The sequence below is a fragment of the Solanum pennellii genome, chromosome 2 (assembly GCF_001406875.1).
Source record: "Solanum pennellii chromosome 2, SPENNV200".
NCBI classification, from domain to species: domain Eukaryota; kingdom Viridiplantae; phylum Streptophyta; class Magnoliopsida; order Solanales; family Solanaceae; genus Solanum; species Solanum pennellii.
The window spans coordinates 25,479,714-25,504,708 of record NC_028638.1 but is presented as its reverse complement, the minus strand read 5'-3'; the positions used below and the strand labels follow the sequence as shown (position 1 = coordinate 25,504,708).

At 36.0% G+C, this 24,995-nt stretch overlaps 1 protein-coding gene and 1 long non-coding RNA gene across 2 annotated transcripts in view; both read right to left on the bottom strand.

The window, feature by feature from the left end:
• Positions 1-24,995, bottom strand: part of LOC107011263 (protease 2) — a 36,919-nt gene that overhangs the window by 10,543 nt on the left and 1,381 nt on the right. Inside the window, exons 2-5 of the mRNA XM_015210680.2 lie at positions 19,015-19,298; positions 18,721-18,918; positions 17,898-18,244; positions 7,215-7,506 (exon numbers count right to left, since the gene is read on the bottom strand). Coding sequence (XP_015066166.1) covers positions 7,215-7,506; positions 17,898-18,244; positions 18,721-18,918; positions 19,015-19,298 — 1,121 coding nt within the window. The remainder of the gene's footprint in view (positions 1-7,214; positions 7,507-17,897; positions 18,245-18,720; positions 18,919-19,014; positions 19,299-24,995) is intronic.
• LOC114076056 lies at positions 12,666-15,230 on the bottom strand. Its single transcript, XR_003576508.1, has 4 exons — positions 14,275-15,230; positions 13,470-14,173; positions 13,271-13,393; positions 12,666-13,194 (listed from the first exon to the last, which is right to left on the bottom strand). It is a non-coding gene; the product is annotated as an uncharacterized LOC114076056 (long non-coding RNA).

The window sequence follows — 24,995 nt, the reverse complement described above, 5'->3', positions numbered from 1 at the left end:
AACTCCTATATTCGCATATCAAACCATAGAAAAATGAACATATCCGTCTATGGACAATTGGCAAGGAGGACCTATGGGAAATGTCGATCCAAGTGTAGTTATTGCCATAAAATTGGACGCAGCTGTGACATGTTATACTATGCATGGACCACCACCTAGATATGATCCTATTGTTCTAAAGGAATGTAATGAGTTCCTTTGGAATCACGCAAGTAAGCACACATCTCCACAAGTACCATCTATTGCTCAGCTAGATCGACCATCCATTGATGCTCATATTGCTCAGACATATTATGATGAGTTTCTTCAGTATCGAGCAAGTAAGCAAACACCTCTACAAGTAGCTTCTGTTGCTCAACCTAATGTTTCTGTTGCGGGTAATTGTTGCGGGTAATTCTTTTGCTTCTGTTTCATAGTCTAGTGTCTTGGATATGGGTAATGGACTCACATGCTTCTTGTCATATTTCAGGTAACAAATCACTTTTGACGAATATTGTTTATTCACAACTCTCCTCCTATTATTTTAGCCAAAGGGATCCAAACAAAACCATAAGGTGTTGGAAAAGCTAAACCCGTATCTTCTATCACTCTAGACTTTTGTTAGTCGTTTCACACGTGCCCTACATTGTGGTTTAACATTTTTTGATGATTTTTTTCCCATGCAGGACCAAAGTACGGGACAAATGATTGGAATAGGACATGAATCACAAGGTCTCTACTATCTTACCTCTTCAAATTCCTCCACAACATGCTCCATTATAGATCTTTTAGACCTAATCCACAAATGTTTGGGGCATTCGAGTTTATCCAAGCTACAAAAGATGGTGTCTCATTTGTCTAGTTTATCCACATTAGATTGTGAGTCGTGCCAACTTGGGAAACACACTCGTGCTACATTTTCATGTAATACCGAGGGTCATTCGAAGCCAATTGTTTCATTAGTTAAAATTGATACTTGGGGTGCTAGCAGAGTCAATTCAACCTTAGTATTTTATTATTTTGTTAGTTTTATTAATGATTATTCAAGATGCACTTGGATTTTCTTAATGGAAGATCGTTCAGAGTTATTTCCTATATTCAAAACATTCCTTGTTGAAATACAAAATCAGTTTTGTGTTTCTATTTGTACTTTTCAAAGCAATAATGCTTTAGAATACATATCCTCTCAATGTTAGAAGTTCACGACTCACCAAGGCATTATTCACCAGACTACTTGTCCATGCACACCTAAATAGAACAGTTCTAACGAAGAGGAAAAGTAGGATCTCATTGAGACCGTTCATACCCTTCTCCTTGAATCTCATGTTTCGCTACGTTTTTTAGGAATACAGTCTTTACGCTTGTTATTTAATAAATAGAATGCCCTCATCCTCTATTCAAAATCAGGTTCCACGTTCTATATTGTTTCCGCAATCACATTTACACTCTATCCCCCCTCCTGTCTTTGGAAGCACATGTTTGGTTCATAACTATTAGAATAGGAATAGGTTTATACAATCCTAGTAGAACAGGAATATGTTTATAAAAACCTAGCAGAATAGGAATAGGTTATACAATCCTATTAGAATAGGAATAGGACTACTAAATAGTATCCTAATTAGTAAAGGATTATATTATAGGGTCTATAAATAGGGTCTCAATGTAATAATATAGACACAACAATTCAATAATATTATTTTTTTATATTTCTCACATGGCATCAGAGCCTATACGATCTTGGTAGAAAATCAAAGAGCTTCTGTTGTCAGCGACCGGCTATTACTCATATATGCCGCCCCTTCGACCGATGATTATGTTAGCAAAAGTTGAGTCACCGTGTATCTTTATGGTGACTATTCTCATATTCAATATGTGAAGCACCGCGTCATTATTTCAATGACTACTTTTTCATATTTAATTTGTATAGCACTGTGCCATCATTCCGGTGACTACTTTTTCATATTTGATTTGTGTAGCACCGTGCTATCATTTCGGTGACTATTTTTTCATATTTAATTGTATAGCAATGTGCCATCATTCCAGTGACTTCTTTTTCACATATAATTATTGTAGCACCGTGTCATCTTTTTGGTGACTATCTTTTCTTTGCATATCTAATTTGCTTAGAACCGTGCATCTCCCTGGACTACTATTCATATTTAATTTGTGTAGTATCGTAGATTTTTCCGAGTTATTTTCTCATATCTGAGTTGCATAACATCATGTGTCTTTTCAGTGACTCAAATTTGATTTGCATAGTCCCATTCGTCATTCCGATGACTCCTCTAATCTGATTTCGTAGGGTTATGCCATCATTCTAACCCTACTCATATTATTTCTATTTTTCAATGGGGTCGTTCCATCGATTTGAACTATTCTATATAATTTATATTTACTAGTTGGGTCATGACATCATTTCGACCATACCTATATAATTTTACTCCTTGGACTATGACCACTTTTAGCCATCAAATCTAATACTCCGGCATATGAGTGTGTTCCAATTAGTCCGTGGCTTGTTTAATATCAACTCGGCTATTTATTCCAACATGATCCATATACTTTGTACTAGGTTTTGAGCACTTTGTTGCTCGGGGGAGTTTAGTAGCCTTGTATGTCGACTATGTGAGTCACTCTATGGTTTGAAGCAGTCTTTTCGGTTGTCTTTGAAAGACATTAGAACATAAGAGAGGTTTTTTGAGAGAGCTTTCAGCAAGAGAGAAGAGAGAAGAAAAATGGTTCTTTTGTCTTTTTCCCTGACAAGCAACCTTCAGATCGGTGTTTCTCGATTAACTAATCGTTGGATCGGGCTAAAATTTGGACGGTGTGATTTTGTTAAGTCTGCAAATATCACACCAAGCCCCTCATCGGTCCCGTGTTAATTACATTTGTAACAAGCTAGGTACATAAATTGTACGCACTAGCTTGAGGGGGAGTGTTAGAATAGGAATAGGTTTATACAATCCTAGTAGAATAAGAGTAGGTTTATAAAATCCTATTAGAATAGAAATAGGTTTATACAAAATCCTATTAGAATAGGAATGGGACTACTAAATAGTATCCTATTTAGTAAAGAATTGCATTATAGGGTCTATAAATAAGGTCTCAATGTAATAATGTAGCACAACAACAATTTAATAATATTATTTTTCTCTATTTCTCACAATAACTTCACCCCAAGAAAAGATTAATTAGTCTATTGTGCCCTCACATGCGTTTTTCGTGGTTACTCTTGAGTTCAAAAAGGGTATCATGATCTTCATCGATACATTATGTCCACCGTTTCACATTCTTTGAATCTAAGCCTTACTATACATCTTTTGATTATCTTGATGTATATGTGGTCTCACTCGTACCTCAAGTTTTACCTATACTGGCTCTTAAGGAATCTACAATAACTTCTACATCTCTCGTTGTAGTGCAATCACTCTTGACTTATCATTGTCGTTCGCATCCAGCACTAATCCCAGATGATTCATGTAATGCACCAGACCCTGCTCTCTTACAACGGACTTTTCTCCTCTTAGCCAAACGTTACACTTTAAAAAGGTATACGATCCACTCGAAATATTAACCCACATTATACTTTCTTGAGTTATCATCGTCTATCATCACCACATTATGTCTTCGTATCGTCCTTGTCCTCTATTCCCATTCGTAAGACTATTGGTGAAACACTTTCTCATTCTGGATGGAGGTAGGCTATGCTTGATGAGATATTTGCTTTGCATACGAGTGGTACTTGGGAGCTTGTGTGTAGTACAAGTAAATGTTGTTGGATTTATGTAGCCAAAATTGGTTCAGATGGTCAGCTTGATCGACTTAAGGCTCGCCTTGTTGCTAAAGGGTATACTCATATATTTAGGCTAGATCAACTTAACAAAGATTTTAGCCTCTATAGTAGATCTACCAGGCATGACTATAAGCTAGTTTATTGACACTTCTGTCATGTGTGTGAGTCTAAGTGCTATCATATTTCCAAATGTTTCATCAGATAATACATGTTTAATGACCAACACTTTTGCTCAACTTTAAGATGTATATGTATAGTATTAACGAGTTGAGATTAGCTCATATGTTTAATCTCAATTGGCAGCCAGAAGATTTTTGTCAAACTTATTCAACAGCTGGAGTCTATCAATTGTTTAAACTGAAGTGGATGGCTTGATTTGAGTGACTAGCAATGATAAAATGCTCTCTGTTATGTACTGCCATAATTTTCTGCTATAAAACTTAGGATCGGAGCTATGTTGCTCAAACTCATCAAAACTATCATCGGATGTGTCGGATTCTCCAAACATAGTGCATTTTTGGAGAGTCCGACATAGATGTGGCATCGGAAGTAAAGACTCCGTGCAACTTAGGGTTAGGGTACCTAATTGGCCTTGGAAGACTAACTGAAAACTAAAGCTCATGTCAAAGTTGCCTGTTTTGGATAGACTATGACTTGGGAGGCTTTATTTAACTAAGAATAATCCATGGAAGAGAAGTTTTGCACCAAGTTATACATACTGCCCATGTGAAGAAAATTTGTTCTTGAATTGCAGCGTCCAAGGAATGTTGAGAGTTGATACTTAATGTGACTGGTGTTTCATGGGCGATTCCTCTAAAGATAAAGAGTTCATTGGAATGCTAACAATGTCGAGGATGTCTAAAACCTTGAGCAAATCTGGAGAACAATTCCCATGCGTGTTATCAAAAGCGTGGTTTAAGAGCGCTTAAGCCCTAAAGTGAGGCTCAAACCGTGTTGAGCACTTCGCCACGCTTTATGTGTGTTTCAGTGTCGTCATCAAGGTTCTAAGGCAAATGCTTCCTTGCCAATGAGTCTCTAATGAAAAAGTAAAACTAAACAATTGATATTTCACTTTACCATAAAAACAATTCAATTTCTTTGGTCATATATTTGTTGGTCATGTGTATAATTATTAGTCTTGGACTAAACAAATATATTTGTATTCTTTTCTCCCTTTGCGCCTTTTTCAATAAAGCCCATGCTTTATTTGCGCTTTGCGCTTAAAGCCCCAACGACCTTAGAGTTTTTTTGCGCTTTTCGCCTTTGACAACACTTATTGCATTTTATGGACAATATGACTGGAAATAACAAGGGTTGCTTTGAAGGAAAAAGGTTGCATATTTCCAAAATTAAAAAATACTTGTTTGCATAATTTATATTTTTGGTGGAACAACCATATATTTGATGATCTAGGAATATTTTTGTTTCATGTACTTATCTGTACCAACTTGGTACTTCGTTAATAAAATTGGACCTTACCAAAAAAAAGTTTGCATCTATGTTTGCTCGAATTCGGGTGCAATCTAGAGGTTAGATTCTTCATCACATAAATTTTAGGATTCAGGGCTATGGATAAGTGCAGAAATTATTGTGACATCTATATGTATATAATTCAATTACATAAAGTTGTAGAACTAAAACTAATATAATTTAATTCTTTATACGCACCTAATATGTTATCCACAAGACATCTTGTGTAATAAGTAAGTGCTCTCGTACTTTCTCTAAAAAAATATTTATATATACTAAAGCCCAATAATTAAGCCAAATACCCAATTGTTTAATAACTCTTGACCATAGATGTAGTCAAAGCACCCCAAGTAAGTTGACCATATCTAGTTTGGATCCCGCAACCCCAACCAAATCGTGTCGGATCAACATGGGTGTAACATGAGATTTTGAAGGTCAGAGCAGCATAGGTTTCACCAAAGAATTCTTGAATCTCAACTGCGTACCACTTTTCTCCTTTCCACTCTTTTCGAGTTGTAGTATGTGACCCAATCATTTCTTCTAGTTATGATGAACTAAACTTTACTATGTTACCACAGCTTTTAATGTGGCCTACCATGTGTGATCCTTCTTTACAAAGATGTTAGCTAAAGTTAAACCATAACCAACATAAGCACACATATCAGATGGAATTCATGCCAAAATGAGTAAAATGAAATAGCACTTGCTTCTATAATATGATTGAGATGCTAGAAGTTAATTTTAGGCCTAATTCATCAGCGGCCCCCTAAAGTTGGCACAAACTTTCGGTTAGAGTTAGACACTTCAACTACACCTCATGCTGCGTCTCGTTGTGTCATTTTGACACTTTTTGCTGATTAGGCATGGTACGTGTGCTACACAAATTTTAAACGCGTCAGAACGTGTTTTTGTAAAGATTTTGACTTTTTTTAATATATTTTCTTCTCCTCCTTCTTCCTTGCTTTCTCCCTTCCATCTTCTTCACCTTCTACCATCCTCCATCACCATACAATTTTTTAAAATAAATCTACAATACTTTACTAGGTTACACTCTTTGATTCTTCCATCTTCTTTGAAAATCGAATTTGCATCTTGATTTATATTCAAAAATAAAATCGATTTCAACGAAACAAAAAAAGAAATCAACTTCTTATGATTTACATTCTTTCCTTCTCCATTAAAATTACGAAATTAAATTGATTTCAGAGGATGAAAAAAATAAAGAACAACCTCAAATGAAAGAAAAAAAGAAATTTATTTTACATATCCTTCACGGTAAATCTCAATCATAGTAGCACAAGAAATAATTTTCTTTTAAATGACATATAAAATATTTTCGATTAGATATGATTTCCCTTATTCTCCAATGTATTTTACTATATGAACTAATCTATGTTCTTGCCTTTTTGATGGAAAAGAGCAAATGAAAAGGGGAAGGAAGCACAAGAAGAAAGAAGAAAAGAGGTGGGGGCATGGGGTTTGGGATTTGGAAGAAAGAAAAGAGAGTAAAATTGACTTTTTAAAAAATAAATAAAATTTTCACATGTCAAATACTGATTTGTTTATGTCTGGATGTAAGCATTTAAAATGTGGTTTTGAAAATATAAAAGTGTCAAAATGACACAATGAGGTTTGACATGAGATGCTTAAAATGAACAAAGCTCAGTTAAAATGTCTAGTTAAAGTGTCCAAGTGAAAGTTGATGCCAACTTTAAGGGGTCACTCATGGGTTACCCCTTTAATTTAAGTTCACTTAATAAAAATAAACAGACAATAAGGAAATGGTTAAAATATATGATCAGAGTAAAAGGAAAAAAGCTATTAAGAAAAGTAGAGCCTGTATTTGATGTAAAAAATGTACTCATAAACAAAATCAAAGGCAGAAAAGGCTACTTTTCAATGAGTCAATACACTAGACTCAAAACAAAACCAACTCAAATTATGATCGTAAGTAACATCTCATGTGACTCACCGTTTCAATCTTCTTTAACACCGAAATCCCTGTGTCCATATCATAATCATATACAGAAGGTGGGGTTCTCATTGAGCTATAAGAAAACCTGAGTACACCGGATTCAAATTCTGATTCTAATTGATCCACCGAGTATACAGGATCAATAAAATCAACGGCAAAACCACCTTGAAGTCTTTCTAGTGGCTCTCCAACAGAAGGAAGGCGATATACAGTAATTCTGGGTAAACCATTTTCACGTTCATGAACAGCAAGATGGTCGGTAAAAAGTTGTATATCCTGGAGCTTGATGCTGCATGACAACAAAATTTAATGAGCCACAATCATGATAGTTGCATAATATTTTGTACTCACAAAATAGACTAGAAGAGGAATAGCTTTCTCAATCCCTTTGCCAATTTCTTATTTTTGTTTTCCAAAAAATTTACAGAATTTTACCCAGGTATTGTTAAGTTAGCGGAAAATCTAAGCTCAAGAGATATCAAAAGACTTTTGGGGAGCTTAGGTTAGTCAGGGCTTTGACTAAATTAGGTATCAGGTTATAAGAATGTAAATATAGATAGAGTTATGAGATGGAAGACCTCTTGATAATGCCAGCAAAACTGAAAGCACATGATGATATTTTAGCTCCAAGACCTTATTCCTTACCAACAGGAAAACAAGGAAAGCAATTAGCTTCTGCACCACTTCTAAAGGTTATAATTACAATATTATACCTGGTGTGTGAAGGAAGGCAAATTGAGAAAGAACATGTTATCACTCCTTAGTTATCCAATAGTTACAACTGTAATTTCTTTTTAGTAGTAGTTATTTTTCTGTAGTAGTGCAGTTATTTCATGTAATAGTGTAGTTTTTCATTCCAAGTTAATTTAGGAAGTCATGTCCTAGTTTCTAGGGGTAGTTATTATACAAGTGTTGTATCGAAACTTTTTGGGTGTCTCAGGAAATGGAAGCAGAAAATTACCAAGTATTTGAGTACTTCAAATTCAAGAGATTGCGGGTTCTCTCAAACGAACCAGCGTCATAGGTAGAAAAAAGAAAACATTTGGTTTCACACTACAGCGTCCCATAACTAGATCCATAACCGGGAACCATAAAAACTTGGTATCAAAGACAAGAGTTATGGCAGACCAAATTCAACATCAACTAGCACAATTGGTGAACTTGTTCCACGAAGAACGTGCAACCAATTTGGCCAAACAGGAAGCAATAAATGCTCATTTGGATGCACTCGCAAAGGATTTAGATTTCTAAGGTTAATTCTGATTCAAATGAAAATACAAGTTAGAATCGTGGTTGGAAGAAAAAATTAAAGTGGTAGGAGGGTCAAGACCCGAAGTAGGAGGAAGTTTCATCATTCCTCGACAAACAAAGTTGGATTTCCCATGATTTAATGGTCAAGAGGACCCTTTGGGATGGTAGAGAACACTTTTTCCGACACCAACAAACATCATGTTTCAATTCATTTAGAAGGCAATGCACAACTTTGGTTTCTTTGAATAGAGATAGATATGTGTTGACCATCTTGGGATGAATTCAATCATCAATGGAACCTTCACTTTGGGCCACCAATCAGAAGTTAGAAATTGAGAGAATAGGCTAAGTTGAGCCAGATCGGGTCTATGAAATTAGCAAGAAAAGTTTAAGCAGTTAGCTTCACGGGCTGGTACACTCACTCAATCGCAACAAATTGAACTTTATATCAGTGGTCATGTTGATTATATAGCAATTAAGGTTGAGTTGCATAATCCTCTAGATTTGGTTATCGCAATTTACCCTGACTTTATGTACGCAAGAAACAATCTGTTTGTTCGCAACCGTTAGATGCTTGCAAATCCAAGACAGCAGATTTTTCACCTCAACAACATGCCAAATTTGTGAAGAAACTAACCAGATCTAAAATGGAGGAAAGGCGACTTAAGGGACTTTGTTTCAATCGTGATGAACTATCTACCCAAGGTCATCAATGCAAGAAATTATTCTGGATTGACTTCATATACGATTAGAAAGAGTTTGCTGGAAAGAAGGGGAAGACTTATTTCCACACTTGGCGCTCGAGGACAACCGTGATTTGAAGAAGGAGAGATATGTTATCACTCCTTAGTTATCCAATAGTTACAATAAATTTCTTATAGCAGTAGTTATATTTCTGTAATAGTGTAGTTATTTTCATATAATAGTGAAGTTCTTTATTTCAGTTAAGTTAAGAAGTCATGTCCTAGTTTCTATGGGTAGTTATTTCATAAGTGTTGTATATAAACCATCTGTGTCTCTCAAGAAATGGAAGCAGAAAATTACTAAGTCTTTAAGTACTTCAAACTCAAGAGATTGCAAATTAGCACCATAGGTAGAAAAAAGAAAACATTCGATTTCAGACTAGAGTGTCCCATAACTAGATCCATAACCGGAAGCCATAACAAAACATTGCTTGATTATTCCCTCAGGCCATGGGGTTTTAAATAGATAACTTTGCATTTCTAAGAAAGGAATGAGAATTAAAATACATTATCACAGAAGCAATCAAGGCTCAAGATGTACTATATGTACAAGATCCTAGGGTGTGGCCTAATGGTCAATGATTTCTCGGGTTCAAATCCCAGTAAAGGCAAAAAAAATATTAGGTAATTTCTTACAATTTGTCTAAGATTTGATCGACACAATTACCTAATACATGTGTTGGAGGGAAGCAACGCGTATGTCCTGGAATTTGTCGAGACGCGTACAAGAAGGTTCGGGCACCACAATTATAAAGAACAAAGTATTGTTGATTTGTGAATATCTAACTATGATCATATTTGATGTTGAAGGGTCTAAATTAATTTGATAAAATCAGATCTGATATGCTAATAAATAGTCGGGAAATTAGATCATATAAAATTATTCCCCGATTCTCAAATCTCCTAGAATTAAGGGATTGATGGCAGGTTTGTGTGTTTTTCTCTACTATATATTGTACCTCTACGAATAAATAAGAACATACAGTTTAGGTACCAAGTACCAAAACTTATATGGGATGAGAGCAGCTTTATTCTTGTGTTGCTTATGGCTAAAACAACATTTCTTGGGCTATGTCACCCAACGACATCAATAGAAGCTGAGAGTTCTATTAACAAAGTTCCGACCAAGATAACAATGAAGTCGTGGTGTGATTTTCGCTAAACTGGTAAACTCTGAGACTTGTTGGAATATCCATGGGAAACCAGCCTAGCTGTTATAAACAAAAGGGTTGACATCCATGGCAGCCAACAAGGCTTTCAGTGTACCAATGAAGAATCAGGGTTGCAAGCTTCTCAAGAAATCCCACCACTCACCAAGGAACATTTAGAGCTACTACACAAATTTCTCCAATCTCAACTCCAAACCAGTTTGCATCTTTCTACTCCCACTTATTCTTTTTCCAAAATAGGTAATGTACCACCATATGTTTTTGTGAGTACAGATTCAACTGACATAGTTCTTGGATCATAGATTTAGAAGCTAGTGATCACATGACATGGAATCCCCATTTTATTGACTTGCACTCCTTCCGTAGGAAATAAAAAAGTCAAGTTGTTGATGGTTCCCTCTCAGCAATTGCTGGAAAAGGGACACTCGAACTTACCCCTCTTTTGACTCTTTTTTATGTCTCTCATGTTCCAAAATTGTCTCTTAATCTTTCGGCAATTGACTCAAAACCTTAAAATTATCATGCTATCTTTTACTCTATTTCATACAAGGTCCCCAGTAGGAGGATTGGCAATGCCAGAGAGCTGAAGGACTATATTTTTTAAGATGGTGATAATTTAGTATATTTTAGTTCAACTTGTTTGAACTCTTTTCCAGTTGATAATGTCATGTTATGGCACTATAATTTTGGTCATTCAAATATCATTATTTGAAGGTTGAAACTCTTGTTACCTCAGCTGTTAATGAGTAGAAGTGCATCGTTTTCCGTGTGAATTTTGTGAAATGGCTAACACAGACATTCATTTTTTATACCAAAAAATATCATGCCACAAAACCTTTAAGTTTATCCAGAGTCTTATGAACCATCTACAATAGCAACGGTAAATGGAAAAAGGTGGTTTGTGAATTTCATAGATGATCACACTAGACTAAATTAGGTGTGCCTATTGAAAGACAAAAGGCGAGTAAAACATAGTTTTGAGGCTTTTTATGTTACGTTCAAGACACAATTTCATGAGAAGATCAAATATTGTGAGTGATAATGGCATAAATTTTTAACGACTACCTAGGCAATTTTTTCACTTCAAAAGGGAATAGTACACCAAAGTTAATGTCTTGATACACCCCAACAAAATGGAGAAGTTGAGACAAAAAAATAGGCATCTTATAGAGGTAACTAGAGTCTTAATATTCACAAGTGGAGTCCCTAAATTTCTTTGGTGAGAAGCATTTTTGACATCCACCTATCATATTCATAGGATGTCTTCCCGTGTTGTAGGTTTTAAAACCCCTTTCAATATGTTCGAGATATATTTCTCTACTTCTAGATTGACCACTAATCTATCTTTGAGAGTCTTTGGGTATAGTGTATTTGTTCATGTTCAAGATCATAATAGAAGTAAAGTTGATTCCACATGCTAAAAGATGTCCTTTTGTTGGCTTTGCCCCTAGTCAAAAGGGATACAAGTGTTATGACCCAAATATTAGGAAGGTCATTGTCATAATGTATGTCACTGTTTTGAATCTCGACTTTTTTTAGAACTAATCTTCAGGGAGAACATAGTGAAGATTCGAGGGATAATAAGAATTCTCGTGACCTCACGTGTGAGAAACAAAAGGAACCAAGTTTTTGATAGCTGTGAGAAATATTATAGAAGAATATTATTGAATTGTGCATCTACATTACTACAATGAGGCCCTATTTATAGACATTAAACTAGATTCCTTATCCAACTTGGACACTACGTAATAATCTTTTTTCTAGTAGGATTCTCTATGCTAATTCTTTTCAAAGTAGGACTATTTTTTGTTCCTATTCGTGTTCTAACACTCCACCTGGAATAGAAGTCATATGTACCAAGCTTGTTGTTGATGTAATTAATAAGAGTGGAAAGGGGCTTGTTGAAGATATTTGCAAGTTGATCGCTCAACTTCACTAATTTTATTACAATATCTCTTGATGTTCTAAGAGTATATTTTCTCTGACAAAGAGATAGTCAAACTCAATGTGATTAGTCCTTTCATAAAATACTGGATTTGATGCAAAATGTCAATAAAACACAGAATGCTCAACTCCACTACGAGACGGGCTAAATTACTGAATTACCAGTATTGTGAACGGCGAGAGGCGCCAAAAGGCGACAAGGGCCTGCCTCGCCACGCGGCGAGGCGAGCAGCGAGGCGCTTGCCTTTTTGAATCAAGGCGTCAATTAATACCAAAAATTAAAAATATTTAATTGCATATTTTATCCAAAATCTTAATAGTAATAATATATATTAGCAAATATTCAATTCAAAAACCAATAGTAGATACTACAAAGTCTAAAACTTTAAAGACCAAATAATTCAAAATACAATAAACTAAAACTTTAAAAGTCTATTCTTCTTCAAAATTATCCAACTCTTGAAGATCAAAATCCTCTACATCATTATATTGCTCTTCATCTTCTTCCTCCTCATATTCTTCATCAATTAGTGTCCGAGTCCTACTTGAAGATGTACTTTCTACTCCTTTGCCCTTGTCAAGTGCTCTTGATCTTGAAGAAAGTCTCCTAAGATGATAGATATTCTCATCCGCTCCAATTGTTGTAGCAACACTACCCCAAGTAAGATCATCATCCTCATATACTAGTTCATCATCTTAATCTTCGGGGCATCCAACTAACCATTTATTTGAATCATCTATGTTATCCAAGCGAATTGGATCAATAAGATCACGAGCATCATAACGACGTTTCAATGTTCTATTGTAATTAATGTACAATAGATCATTGAGACGTGATAGTGTAAGCGTATTCCTCTTTTTGGAATGAATCTGTGCATAAGTTATTGATATTAACTAGTTGATATTGATCATAATATAATATGGAAATTAGGATATAAATATTTACTTGCGTGTTCAAACACACTCCAATTTCGCTCACATCCGGATGAGCTACAAGTTAGGATTAATACTTTCACGGCAAACTTTTGCAAGTTTGGTGTTTCACTACCAAATAGTGACCACCATTCAACTATAATAAAATAAATTTAAAGGTTAGTGACTATAAAATAAGTCAAATAATTTAAGATCAAAATCAACCCACTTACCCAGTGACCTTGTGTCTCTAGCTCTTTTAGCCGGACCACAACCAAATAGTCCATTCGCCATTTTGTACTTAGGAAGCTCAGCGACTAGTGCATCTTGCATTGTTGTATCAGTGACAAACTTCTCAACACATGCAATATACACAATCCACAGAGTCTTTGCTAAAGTTCCCTCTTCTTGAGCTTTATAATATAATCATGGGTTCAAAACATGGCCTGCAGCATGCAAAGGCCGATGGAGTTGTTCTGACCACCTTGCATCAATAATTTTATACACTTTCTCATATTGCTTCTTAACTCCACGAAAACCATGTGCAATAGCTTCTTTGGCTCTATCCATTGCTTCATAAATATAACTTATTGGTGGTTTTTTCTCCCCATCCACCAAACGAAGCACTTTTGTCAAAGGGCCACAAATTGTAAGTGCTCGAACAACATCATTCCAAAAGTGGGCAGATATAATAAGATTGGCAACTTCTTTCCCCAAAGTTTCCTTGCAAATTTACTTGAATTCCATTCGGTTGAGAGGACTAAAGTTCTCAAGTTTTTTCTTTGTATGTACATAGCTCTCAAAGTTAAGAATGTCGTTGCAAATCTTGTCTTGGCCGGTTCCACCAAATTTCTTTCTTTAGTGAATTTTCTCATCAAGTTTAACAACAATGGCCTTTGACTAATGTAAGAATGGATTCTGATGGCCTTCTTACAAACTGTTACAGAAAGATTAGATTATATTAATTAGTAGCTAATGAATTATTGACTATAAAGAAAGTTAAAGGATAGATTGATTATCGGAAGCATATGGCTTAACCTTGAATATGTCACCAAATATCAAGTTGATGCAATAAGCGGCACATGGAGTCCAATAAATGTGTGGGTACGCACCCATCATCATACTTCTTGCTTTGACATTCTCACTAGCATTATCGGTGACAATTTGTACAACATTTTCCTGTCCAATTCTTTCGATAGTGCTTTCAAATAACTTGTACATTTTGGTGGAATCGGTAGATTCATAGTTAGCATCAACAGAACCAAGAAATACACTACCGATTGGAGAATTCACCAAAATATTGATGATCATTTTGATATTTCGTGCCGTCCATTTGTCCATCATAATGGAACATCCAAACTTGTCCATTGCACTTTATACTCATCAACAATTTTTTCTACTTTCTCCACCTCTTTTTTTAGGTGAGTGACTCTAACTTCATGGAATGTAGGAGGCTTCATTGCGGTGTCATGTTGTCCAACCGCCTCAATAAATTTATCGAATGATTTGTGATTGACGCAATTAAAAGGGAGCCCCACATCATACATCGAAATTGCAAAAGCACTTACCGCATGCTCTCTTAGAATTTTCTTTGTTTCATCAATTCATCCTTTTTCAAAGCCTTCTTTTTGTGTTGATTGCTGTGAAAAATAGAGGTTCAAAAGGTCCTTTCGTCACATTCCGTGCGGTGGATGATGAACCTCCACTAGAAGATATCTTTTGAGTTTAGAGGGAGGCATCATTTCCTCATAATCATCCTTTTCATCAATATCATCAATATCAATATATTTTCTCCGGCTGCCTCACTTGAAATTTGGGATTATTAGCGATCTTATTTTGCATATAAGCCCTTACTTCTTCTCTAATCTCCGACGGACAAGCGGTACATTGTTTAACATTCTTGAAACCACCCACTAAATGTTGTTTGTTTTCCCTCTTTTTGCTAGCATCCGCCATTGGTTATTGAATTCAATCGATTCAATGTTTATGTCTTCATGGACAAATGAATAAATAATTAGGAAAGAATTTTTTTAAAAAATTATAGGCGGTAAGCACTAAGCAGTAAGCACAAAATGAATAAAAAAATAGAGCAGTCATCAGTCATCACTTATGAGTCTGATGAAGGAAAAATATAGAACTGAGACGAAAAATTGAAGAAAAAGAACAGAAAAAAAGAGGTATACAGTATACCTCAAGTCTTCAACAGCAGCAAGCCAGCAACAGATTTCGCGCAGCAGAGGGAGAAGAGAGTCGCGAGGGGAGAAGAGAGTCGCGAGGGAGAAGACTGTCCCGAGGGAGAAGAGAGTTTCGCGAGGGAGAAGAGAGTGTAGCGAGGGAGTTGCGCAGCAGCAGATTTCTAGATACAAAAAAAAACCCTAATTTTGACTAATATTGTTAAGTCAAATATTTTTAAAAAATTAAATAAAAAGGCGGCACCTTTGTTGTCGCCATTACTGCCTTTGTGAACTCGCCTCGCCTCAGTGGTGAATGGCGAGGAGGCCTCCCTCGCCTCTCGCCAAAGGCGATGAGGCGCTCGCCATTCACAACACTGTGAATTAGTATGTTGAACTTCTCAAACAAAGCTCAAGAAGACTATTTTAGACCATAGGGTGACTTGCACAATCAACATAAGTATAAGCCTCTAAGTTAATGTCTCCTCTTTTGATTTGTATTCTTTTTCATGGACTTCCTTTAAGATGTTGTAGAATCCCCTTAACAGCTTAGAGATACATTTATTTAGGGTCATGCATTTCTCTAGGAACATGCATAAATTGGCTAACAACACTTACAAGGCTATGTCTGGTCTCGTATGGAACAAGTAAATCAATTTTGCTACAAGCATGTATCTACCACAAAATCTTTTGGACCATTGCACAATCTATGATTATATTCAATCGATGTAGCCATTGGTTTAAACCCTAATTTTCATGTTTCTTTCGGCAAATCAAACACATATTTTTGTTGAGAAACAATGTTGTGAAAAGCGACAAAAAGTGCACTTGAAGCGCGAAGCGAGTCGAGGTGCACCTACTGCGCCTTTCTTCCCTGAAGCGAAGCCATAATTAAGAAGTGTGCACTTCAACAGTTGAAGCGAGAAGTGCAGTTAAAGAAAAGGCGAGAAAGAGTGCGCTTAAATGAAAAAGGCGCTAATTAGGGTTCTTTTTTTAAAAATGTAAGGTTTCTTTAAAAACTTCGAAATATATATTTCCTTCTGATTACTGCAAGGTTGCGAGTTGCGACTTCTGCGAAGTAAGTTCTCTTCTTCTTCTCTTCTTCCTTTCCTCTCTTCTTCTCTTTGGTCGAGTGTCAATTGTTGTAGTGCAGTGCTGGCTGCTCTGTTTTTTTCTCATCTTCTCTTTGGTTGGTACTCTGTTTTTTTCTATTGCTAGTAGCTGCTCTGCTTTTTTTCTATATTTCTATTGCTGCTCTGCTTTTTTCAATTTCTATTGCTGCTCTATTTTTCTATTTCTATAGTGTATGGTGTATGCTGGTTGCTGCTATGTTCTATCTTTAATTTTTTTTTCCTTTAGTTTATTTGTTGTTTATTACTGAGTTACACTTCTTCTTTTTTTGCTTGTAGTAAAGCTTTATGTTATTATTCAAAATGTCACAAAAAAGGAATTTGGCTTGGGCCTATGGAATATTTTGTCACAAAAAGCATCTTATTGGTGGATATAGAGATGTAAAAGTATGTCCGAAGGTCCCGAATAGTGTGAAGGAAGCGATCAAAGAGTATTTGCTGAAAAAAATGAGTTTAAACTTAAATGAATCATGAAGCACCCATGGTTAATCTTGTTGATAATGATGAAGTTGAAGTGAATATGCCAATGGGGCGTCCCTCAAAATATCAAAAGATGCCTTCAAGTAGTGGGAGTGGGTCATCCAAAATAGCAACGTCAAGGGTCCTATGAATCTCTATTTCTCGCAAAACCAAACGAAAAGAGAAAAGGTGGAGCTATTGATTTAGAATCATTCTAAGAAGATTTTAAGGGATCGTGTTGTATCTGCTTTTGCTATGTGGATGTATGATGTAGGGCTTCCTTTCAATTGTGTTAATTACACCGAGAGTTTCGGTAAATTCATTGAGGTAGTCGGCCAACATGGCCCTGGAATGAAGCCCCCCACAGATCATGAGGTAGGAGTTCCTTTTCTAGAAAGGGAGGTGGAAAAGACAAACAAGATTGTAGAAGAACATAAGGTTCAATGGAAAACGTGTGATTGTTCCATTATGATGGATAAATGGACAGCAAGAATGGAAAAATGGTCATTAATGTTCTGTCAATTCCCCAAGCGAGAGTGTGCTCCTTGAATCTTATGACGTTAGTAACTCTTCTACTGATTCTAATAAGTCGTGATAGACTTCTCGAGTTCATTGCACATTCAGCAATGATATTAACCTATGAATATCTTTAAAGAAGCTTCTAGTTGCTTACCTTTTCTTCTTTTTGAAATTGGTAACGGTGCATGATCTCAAAGAACCAAAATAGTGCTTGGGTAGCACCGAAACCATATTTACAAGAGAACTCTAGAATTTTACCACCTCTATCTATAATGAATCTAAAACAACAATGATAGACATACAAATTGACAATCAGAAGACAAAACAATTCCTGCAATGTTGTTTGAACAGTCAATAAATTGGTCATCTTTTTAATAATTACCTTGGACGGTGAGGAAGGAGAACAGTGGTAGCAGCTATATTTTCCACAGGGCATGCAAGTAATTCTGAATTGAAACATTCATCACTTCTCCTCTTGATAAAGAAATGATTTCCACGATGACTAGCTGATGTGTCAATGCCAGTCACACGTGCTGTTAATACTACCAATCCATTTTCAGGTTTTGAAGTGTCTAGATAAAAGACAAATCTTGTAATTTTACTCTCAGATGCAATAAATAAATATTTCTTGCTCTCGGATGCTTGAAGATCCAAAGAAAATGTTTCGTCATTTTCATGATAAAGGCAAGAGTTATCTAACTGGTCAGTTCCCAATTTATGCAACCAGACCTGTCAAAACTAATATTAATTAAGAGAAGGAAAACCTGGATAAGCAAAAGTAAGATAAATTTCAACCAGACGAATCCATAAAACTGGCTATAAAGCCAACAGAAATGATTTAGCAAGTAGAACATATATGCAGGTAGAGGTACTTATTTTTTACAAACAGAGAAAACATAAGTTCTAAGGCTCACCACGATAAGCAAGCCAAAGACAAACAATAGACTCAAAGATTTCAAAAACTCTATTAGATCTCTTCAATCAACTTCTTCTATTAACAATCCATCTTTGGATGGAGGATTAGCTTTTATTTAGACAGCACTGGACATTATTATTAGCTTAAGACATTCTATCAAACTGAATAACAATTATGGAGCATAAAGACAATATCATAATCAAAAACCAGACAGTTGGAAACTGGATGCTGCTGGAGGAAACTAAATCACTAAATCACTTATATCCAATGGCTTTAATGAAATCCAAACCTTGTCTGGTCGAAGGATGTCATCCATTGTGACATAAACCAATGCTTCATCACCCGCCCATTCGAGATATGATGTAATGGAACCAACCAGAGGTTTCCCGACCAGCACTCCAGACTCTGCATCAATAATATAAACAGTGTATATTTCATCCCCTTTCGTGTCCTCTGCATATGCAACTAACTTGTTATTTGGGCTGACCTGAAGACAGGAGAATCATGATGAAATAAGATAAGCTATAAAGCAACAAGAGACATGGAATAGCAATAACCATCTGCACAGAAGACATGTTCTTACTTTGAAAGCACCAATACTGTAATATGTATGTTCTAGAGCTTTCACATTCTCATCCAATATAATATGCTCGGAAGGAGCATCAGGTCCAGTTGGCATCGTATCATAAACAGATGTTGGAACTCCACTTGTAGGCACATAGCATCTACAATGTTGGACATATTCCTTACCCTCCAAGTTCCTCGTGTAGTAAAAGTATGATCCTCTCCGCATGGGTGCAGATATGTCATCTTCTTTAATTCTTCCTCTTATCTCGGTATAAATATGATCCTCTAATTGCTTGGTCCCTAGTAAAGTGATCAGACAGTTTATAATCCCTTCTTCGAGCAATTTTGAATGAATTGATGAACATGATAGTGTAAAGACACATTGAGAACATAATCTACGAACAAATGCTACAAAAGGAATTATGTTCTGCTACTGTTTTACATATATATATATATATATTGCACATCAGCAAGATGAATGGCAAGATGAAAATTTTTCTTTCAAAGGACTTCCAAAAATGCATACAGTTGAAGAACATAAAATAACGGAGTAAAGGCAGTAGAGTTTTCTCAAGCTTCAATCTCTTGCTTGTTTCAAAACATGTGAGCATTACAATGACATTCATAAGAAGCTAGGCAATTCACAATTTCTAGAGACTAAAGAGAGCAGAACACATTTATGTTCAATCAGTAGTTCCGTAAGGAAAATATTATCAGTTTCAACAGTACAAGGAAACTACTCGCCTCTCTATCTCATTCACACACACTTTGCATGTGCTCTGACAAAATACCCATAGCTCAAATGCAACAAACTCGCAAAGACACTCTAATATAATTCATAGACTTCCGATCATCACCACTAGTTCTTCAAAGGTATAGTAGCAAAAAGTATGGTGGATGATACAGTTGAAGTGTAATGGAACTTGAAGTTTAATCTTGACCTATAAAGATGGACACTACAGAAAGCTTACTACTTAGTCCAAACCCAAACTCTGAAATTGAACTCAAGTTGAATAATGTATTACTTAAACATGGTACACATCAAAGGACCCAAACCAAGAGAAAACATCTAGATATATATGTAGAAACACGGTTTTCTTCTCCATCCTTGGTCGTTATTCTTCTCTTTTCTACATATCCTTGTTCATTTAACTTCTATATTGTACCCTAAGCACATGCTAATTGCTAGTAACATTTGTCTTTTTTCAGAGATTCTAAGAAATTAACAAACAGAGGAGAATCTTTTTATTTTCCAAAGTAGAAGAGAAACTCTACAAGAAGAGTTAGATTAGGGGAGATTTCTACTGCACTAAATGGTTGCAAGAGCTCTACAACACTTCTATACAAGCATTGCAGAAAAAACTCAAAAGATCAAGTTTGGTGCATGCTAGCCTTCTACTGTTTAGCATCTCTTGCACAAAGAAAGCTAAAGTGAGTGCCTTAACTAATATTCCATCTGCCCAGAAACTGATCCTTCTACTATTAGCAGGTAATGCATACAAAAGCAATAGAAACTAAAAACTAGCCTACCCCATAATTAAAATGAAAGTTGGCCCTTGACAACAAATCAAAGAAAAGTTCTTCTTCCACTTCCTTGATCAACTTTTAAAAGGTGATTTTCTTTGCCAGTACAGTTTTAAATGGCCCGAAACAATCTCAACAAAAGAAACATTCAGCTGGTTTTGTAGATGCTACATGAGTCAGCAAAAACTGGAATCCACCAGTCGCCTATTTCTTCATTGCACAGTTGCAGTAGATTTGTGGAACTTTTGTGTCTTCTTTTCGACTATGTTGCGTACAGCCTCAGTCACCAAAAGAATCTTATGAATGTTGGAAGTTTTGTAGAGTTGATAAAGCCATTAAAAAATATGGAGGATTATACCAGCTACTATTTTTTGTGCATATAGAATGAGACGGTGTTTTAATGGAATCTCAACTCCAACGCATACCTCAAAAGGCTAGATGTCTAGTTAATCTCTACCACTAGAACTTCCTTAACCCTGTAAATTGCCCAGCTAAATTTTTGGGTATTGTTAGCCAACTTAGCCAATCTTCTGTACTGGAGCTACCATTACTACCTGTACTTTTGTAATATTTTGCATCTACGTTAATGGCTATTAATGATCTCTTCAAAAATAAAAAAACATAGGTGTTGTTCAGCTCAAGGACTAGTAATGCATGAATATTGTGTAGCAAACTAGCAATTTTTTATGCTTCTTCACAAAATTATGCGATAAGTATATAAAAATTATAAATGTAAGAATTGTTATGTAATAAGTAATAATAGAGGGACAGGTAAGGGTTGCCTATTTAAAGGGCATCTTCTGAGAAATTAGTCTAGAGAAAACCGTTTGGGTCAAGCGCGGCTTTCGAAGCTTGGGGATGATGGGTCCGCCGCCTCTCTATCCTTCTCCACTTGAATATTGAACATAGTTTGTAAGCCACAAGGCTCAAACTTGTGACTTAACTCTTAAGACACAAGACCCTCAACGTAGCATATTTATCTTTAGATACTCTTATCTGTACATTGTTAATTCTTATTCCCACGGCCAAATCCAAGTCCCTGTATCTCATTTTTTTAGTTTCTCAACATAGACACGAGCCCAAAACATTTCTGCTTTGTTTTTTGTATCATCTATTTTGACATAGCCACTACATAGATCACCAAAGGATTGATGTGTCCAAACTCCAACTGTGTAGAGTAATACCAAAACTTTAATCCATCTTTTCTCATTTCTATGATTCGTCACCTCAAATCCCGTTACGGAGACCACCACTCCAGCAATAGTCTTCTTCCATTGCAGAATTAGTCCAAGCCTTTGCTCTGATAACTTCCTGCCTGATGGAAGATCGAATGGAAATTGATTGTGGTTGACCAAAGACCCTAAGACCAGCAATTATTTTCCACCTATTTAAAAAGCATTCTATACCACCTTTGGGATTGGACGCATATTGAAGGGGCCACTAAAACAACCAAGATATTTACAGAGGAATTGGGTGTTATAAAGCTCCACAGGAGATGTTTTCTTTGTTTTAAAACTCCTTGTAGCAACTACTGAACTTATGTCGATTTAAGAATCTTTGCAGTCTCCGTATCTGACTTGACTCGAAATCAGCCAAATGAAATCTTTAATCATTTCCTTCCCCCAAAAGACAAAAGTTCTTCTCTGTGATTACTCTCCAACCAATGTTATAGTTATCTTTTGGAATAATAACTAATAAAGACCGAGCTTCCATCCTTACAAAACGACTGTAAATGTTGAAATTCTTAAAAACTCTGTATGAATGTATGCTTCTGGCCCATGTCCTGCAGCTATCCCCTCTAACAAGTGAAACTTGCTAAAGTGCTTCACAAACCCAACAAAAATTGCTTGGGTTGATATTTAACCTGCTAATGAATCTCTTATTACGTTCAATAAGTATGAACTATCTGTCAAAATCCTCAGTTATCAACTAACTCGAACTATTTATCTCCTCAAACAAAAAAGATATCTTTTTTTGACACTAGTAACAATTATATTTCAGTTAGTACTACCTTATTACTGAAAAACCATATTTACAAAAAAGAAGAAGAAGGTTATAGTCTTTTCAAAAGCTAAACCAAGATTTAGGTGGACGCTAAAACATCTGTGATTAACTCAATCTCATTAGAGTAGACATTTGTACACCAAAAACAGACAACAAAATACATTTAAGCTTGACTTCTTGCAGCTAGTTGTTCCTATTCTCAAAACATCTATCATTTCTCTCTCCATATAGCCTTACCATATAGAAGTAGGGATCATCCTCCATCTTTCTCTGTTTGTAGCCCAAACTCCAGCCTCCTCTCAACTGAAAAGAGTGTCATCAATCTGAGTAGGCATACTCCAGGAAATGCCTCTGAGATTACGGAAATCTGCCACATTGCAATGTAGAGGTGTCTTACTATAAGGAGCATTTGTTGCATAGAGATTACCTCTCTTGGCCACGTTGTCCAATGTTAGAACTGCTTCATTGGCTGGTAGCCAGGTGAAGCATGCCACCTTTTGGGGCACTTTGATTCTCCATATTTGCTTCCAAGGCCATTTAAAGTCTTGATTCTCCCTAAGACTTGTTTGTTTATATCCTTCCTTCATCCTGTATCTTCCTTTGTTGTGCCCATGCCACCACAAACAATCCTCACCTGTTTGGATTCCTTGGGAACTCTCCAGTAGCTTGAGAAGTTCAATCATTCGGCAGATTTCCCAGTCATTCAAGTTTCCTCTAAGGATCATGTTTCGTCCTTGTGGTGACCACATTTCAGCAACAGTTTTCCCTGTTGGTGTTGAGCCAAAACAAATATGTCAGGAAAGAGATCCTTGAGGCTCATAGTACTCATCCATTTATCAACCCAAAAACTTGTTTTTTTGCCATATCGAACCTTGACAGTTAATTGATTACTTAGAAATTGCCAGAAAATTCTAATGGATTTCCAAAGACTAATACCATAGGGGGTATTGACCTCTTTAGTTACCCATGTGTTCAGTTCCTTATACTTGCTCTTGATTACCCTATCCAAGAGGGCTATCAAAAAGGATTTTCTCAACCATAATGTTGCTGTAATAATCACTGACAAAGCATAATTAGGAGAGATGAAAAGATAGGTCCATTTCCCAAGAGAGAGAAAATTTCCAAAAGTACTATCAATTCCACGTAACATGAACTTATGAAGCTTCCAAAACCATTCTCCTCTTAAGACATGTTCCGCAACTGTGTTTGAACCAAACTCAAAGAGGAATCTATTATGAACCATCCCATAGATATTGAGTCCACGTTGTTGCTTCTACGAGTAACTAGCCCACCGAACGATTCTCAATAAAGTGGGGATACGGTGATTTTACTGGAAGTATAACAACACTCCTCCTAAAGTTTGAGTTGGGTCCTCAAGAGATCTGAATAATGCTCTTCTATTCCTGGACGAAAGCTTCATTTCTTTTCCTTGTGTCTATTTATTTCTTCTAACAGTTTCTGGATATGGAAGATCTTACTCAGTAGTTTTTAGAGTATGTGTAATTGTCCTCTAGGCTTTGGAATTGTTAAATAGAAATAGGAATAGGACTGATATAGTAATCTACATGGAAGAGATTGTAATGTGATGTTTATAAATATAATATTTTTCTCATCTGTCTCTCAAAGTAATAATAAATGTTCTCTACTTCAACAGTGATGTCCATCCTGTATTGAATGTCATTTCAGGGATGATGATTACTGATCTCCTTTTCCCTTCACTGCTTGTGATGCACTGATGCTTATATATCGCACATGTTTGTTGTAGTTTCCTATGCAAAAGAACTATGAGAAATGATCCTGAAACTTCTAATCTACTCACTGAGTTTTTTTTGTGAGAATGATAACAGGCAATCTACTCACTGAGTTTCCCTTCACACTCAGAGGCCTCCCTCAAAGCATAGCATATCCACTCCATTGTCTTATGGTTAAAATAAGTTCTTCTAATCATGTTTTGCCTTGTTTTGTCCAATCATATCAAACCTCTGTTCTTGATGCATTTCTAGTAATATTGTATGATTTAAAACCTATTACAAAGTAAAATTGTGTCGCCGTCCATCACCACATATGCTAAGAAATCTTAGTTGGAGTTGATGCTTGTTCGGCCTAGGCTGTGGTAAAATCCCTTTGGAAGGCAATTATTATTGAAGAAAAAGGTTAAACAAAATATCCTCGGGAGAAGTGCTAGGGGAGCTTTTATCTCAAACTTAGTGTTGTTCCTTACAACCTTCAAAACAAACTACTCTGTCTGTTAATGAAGGTGTATTTGATTTTGGTTCGCTTGGCAAGATGTGGATGATCATGTGTTGCTGGCACGTCTTATATATTTGGGGCTTGACACTAATATCCAAAAGAGGTGCAAGGATTTAATCCTACGAATTTGAAATACCAGGACTAAATCCATCTATCCAAGACATCCTTAGTATATGGACGTGGGACTTAACTCCAATATCACACACACACACAAAAAAA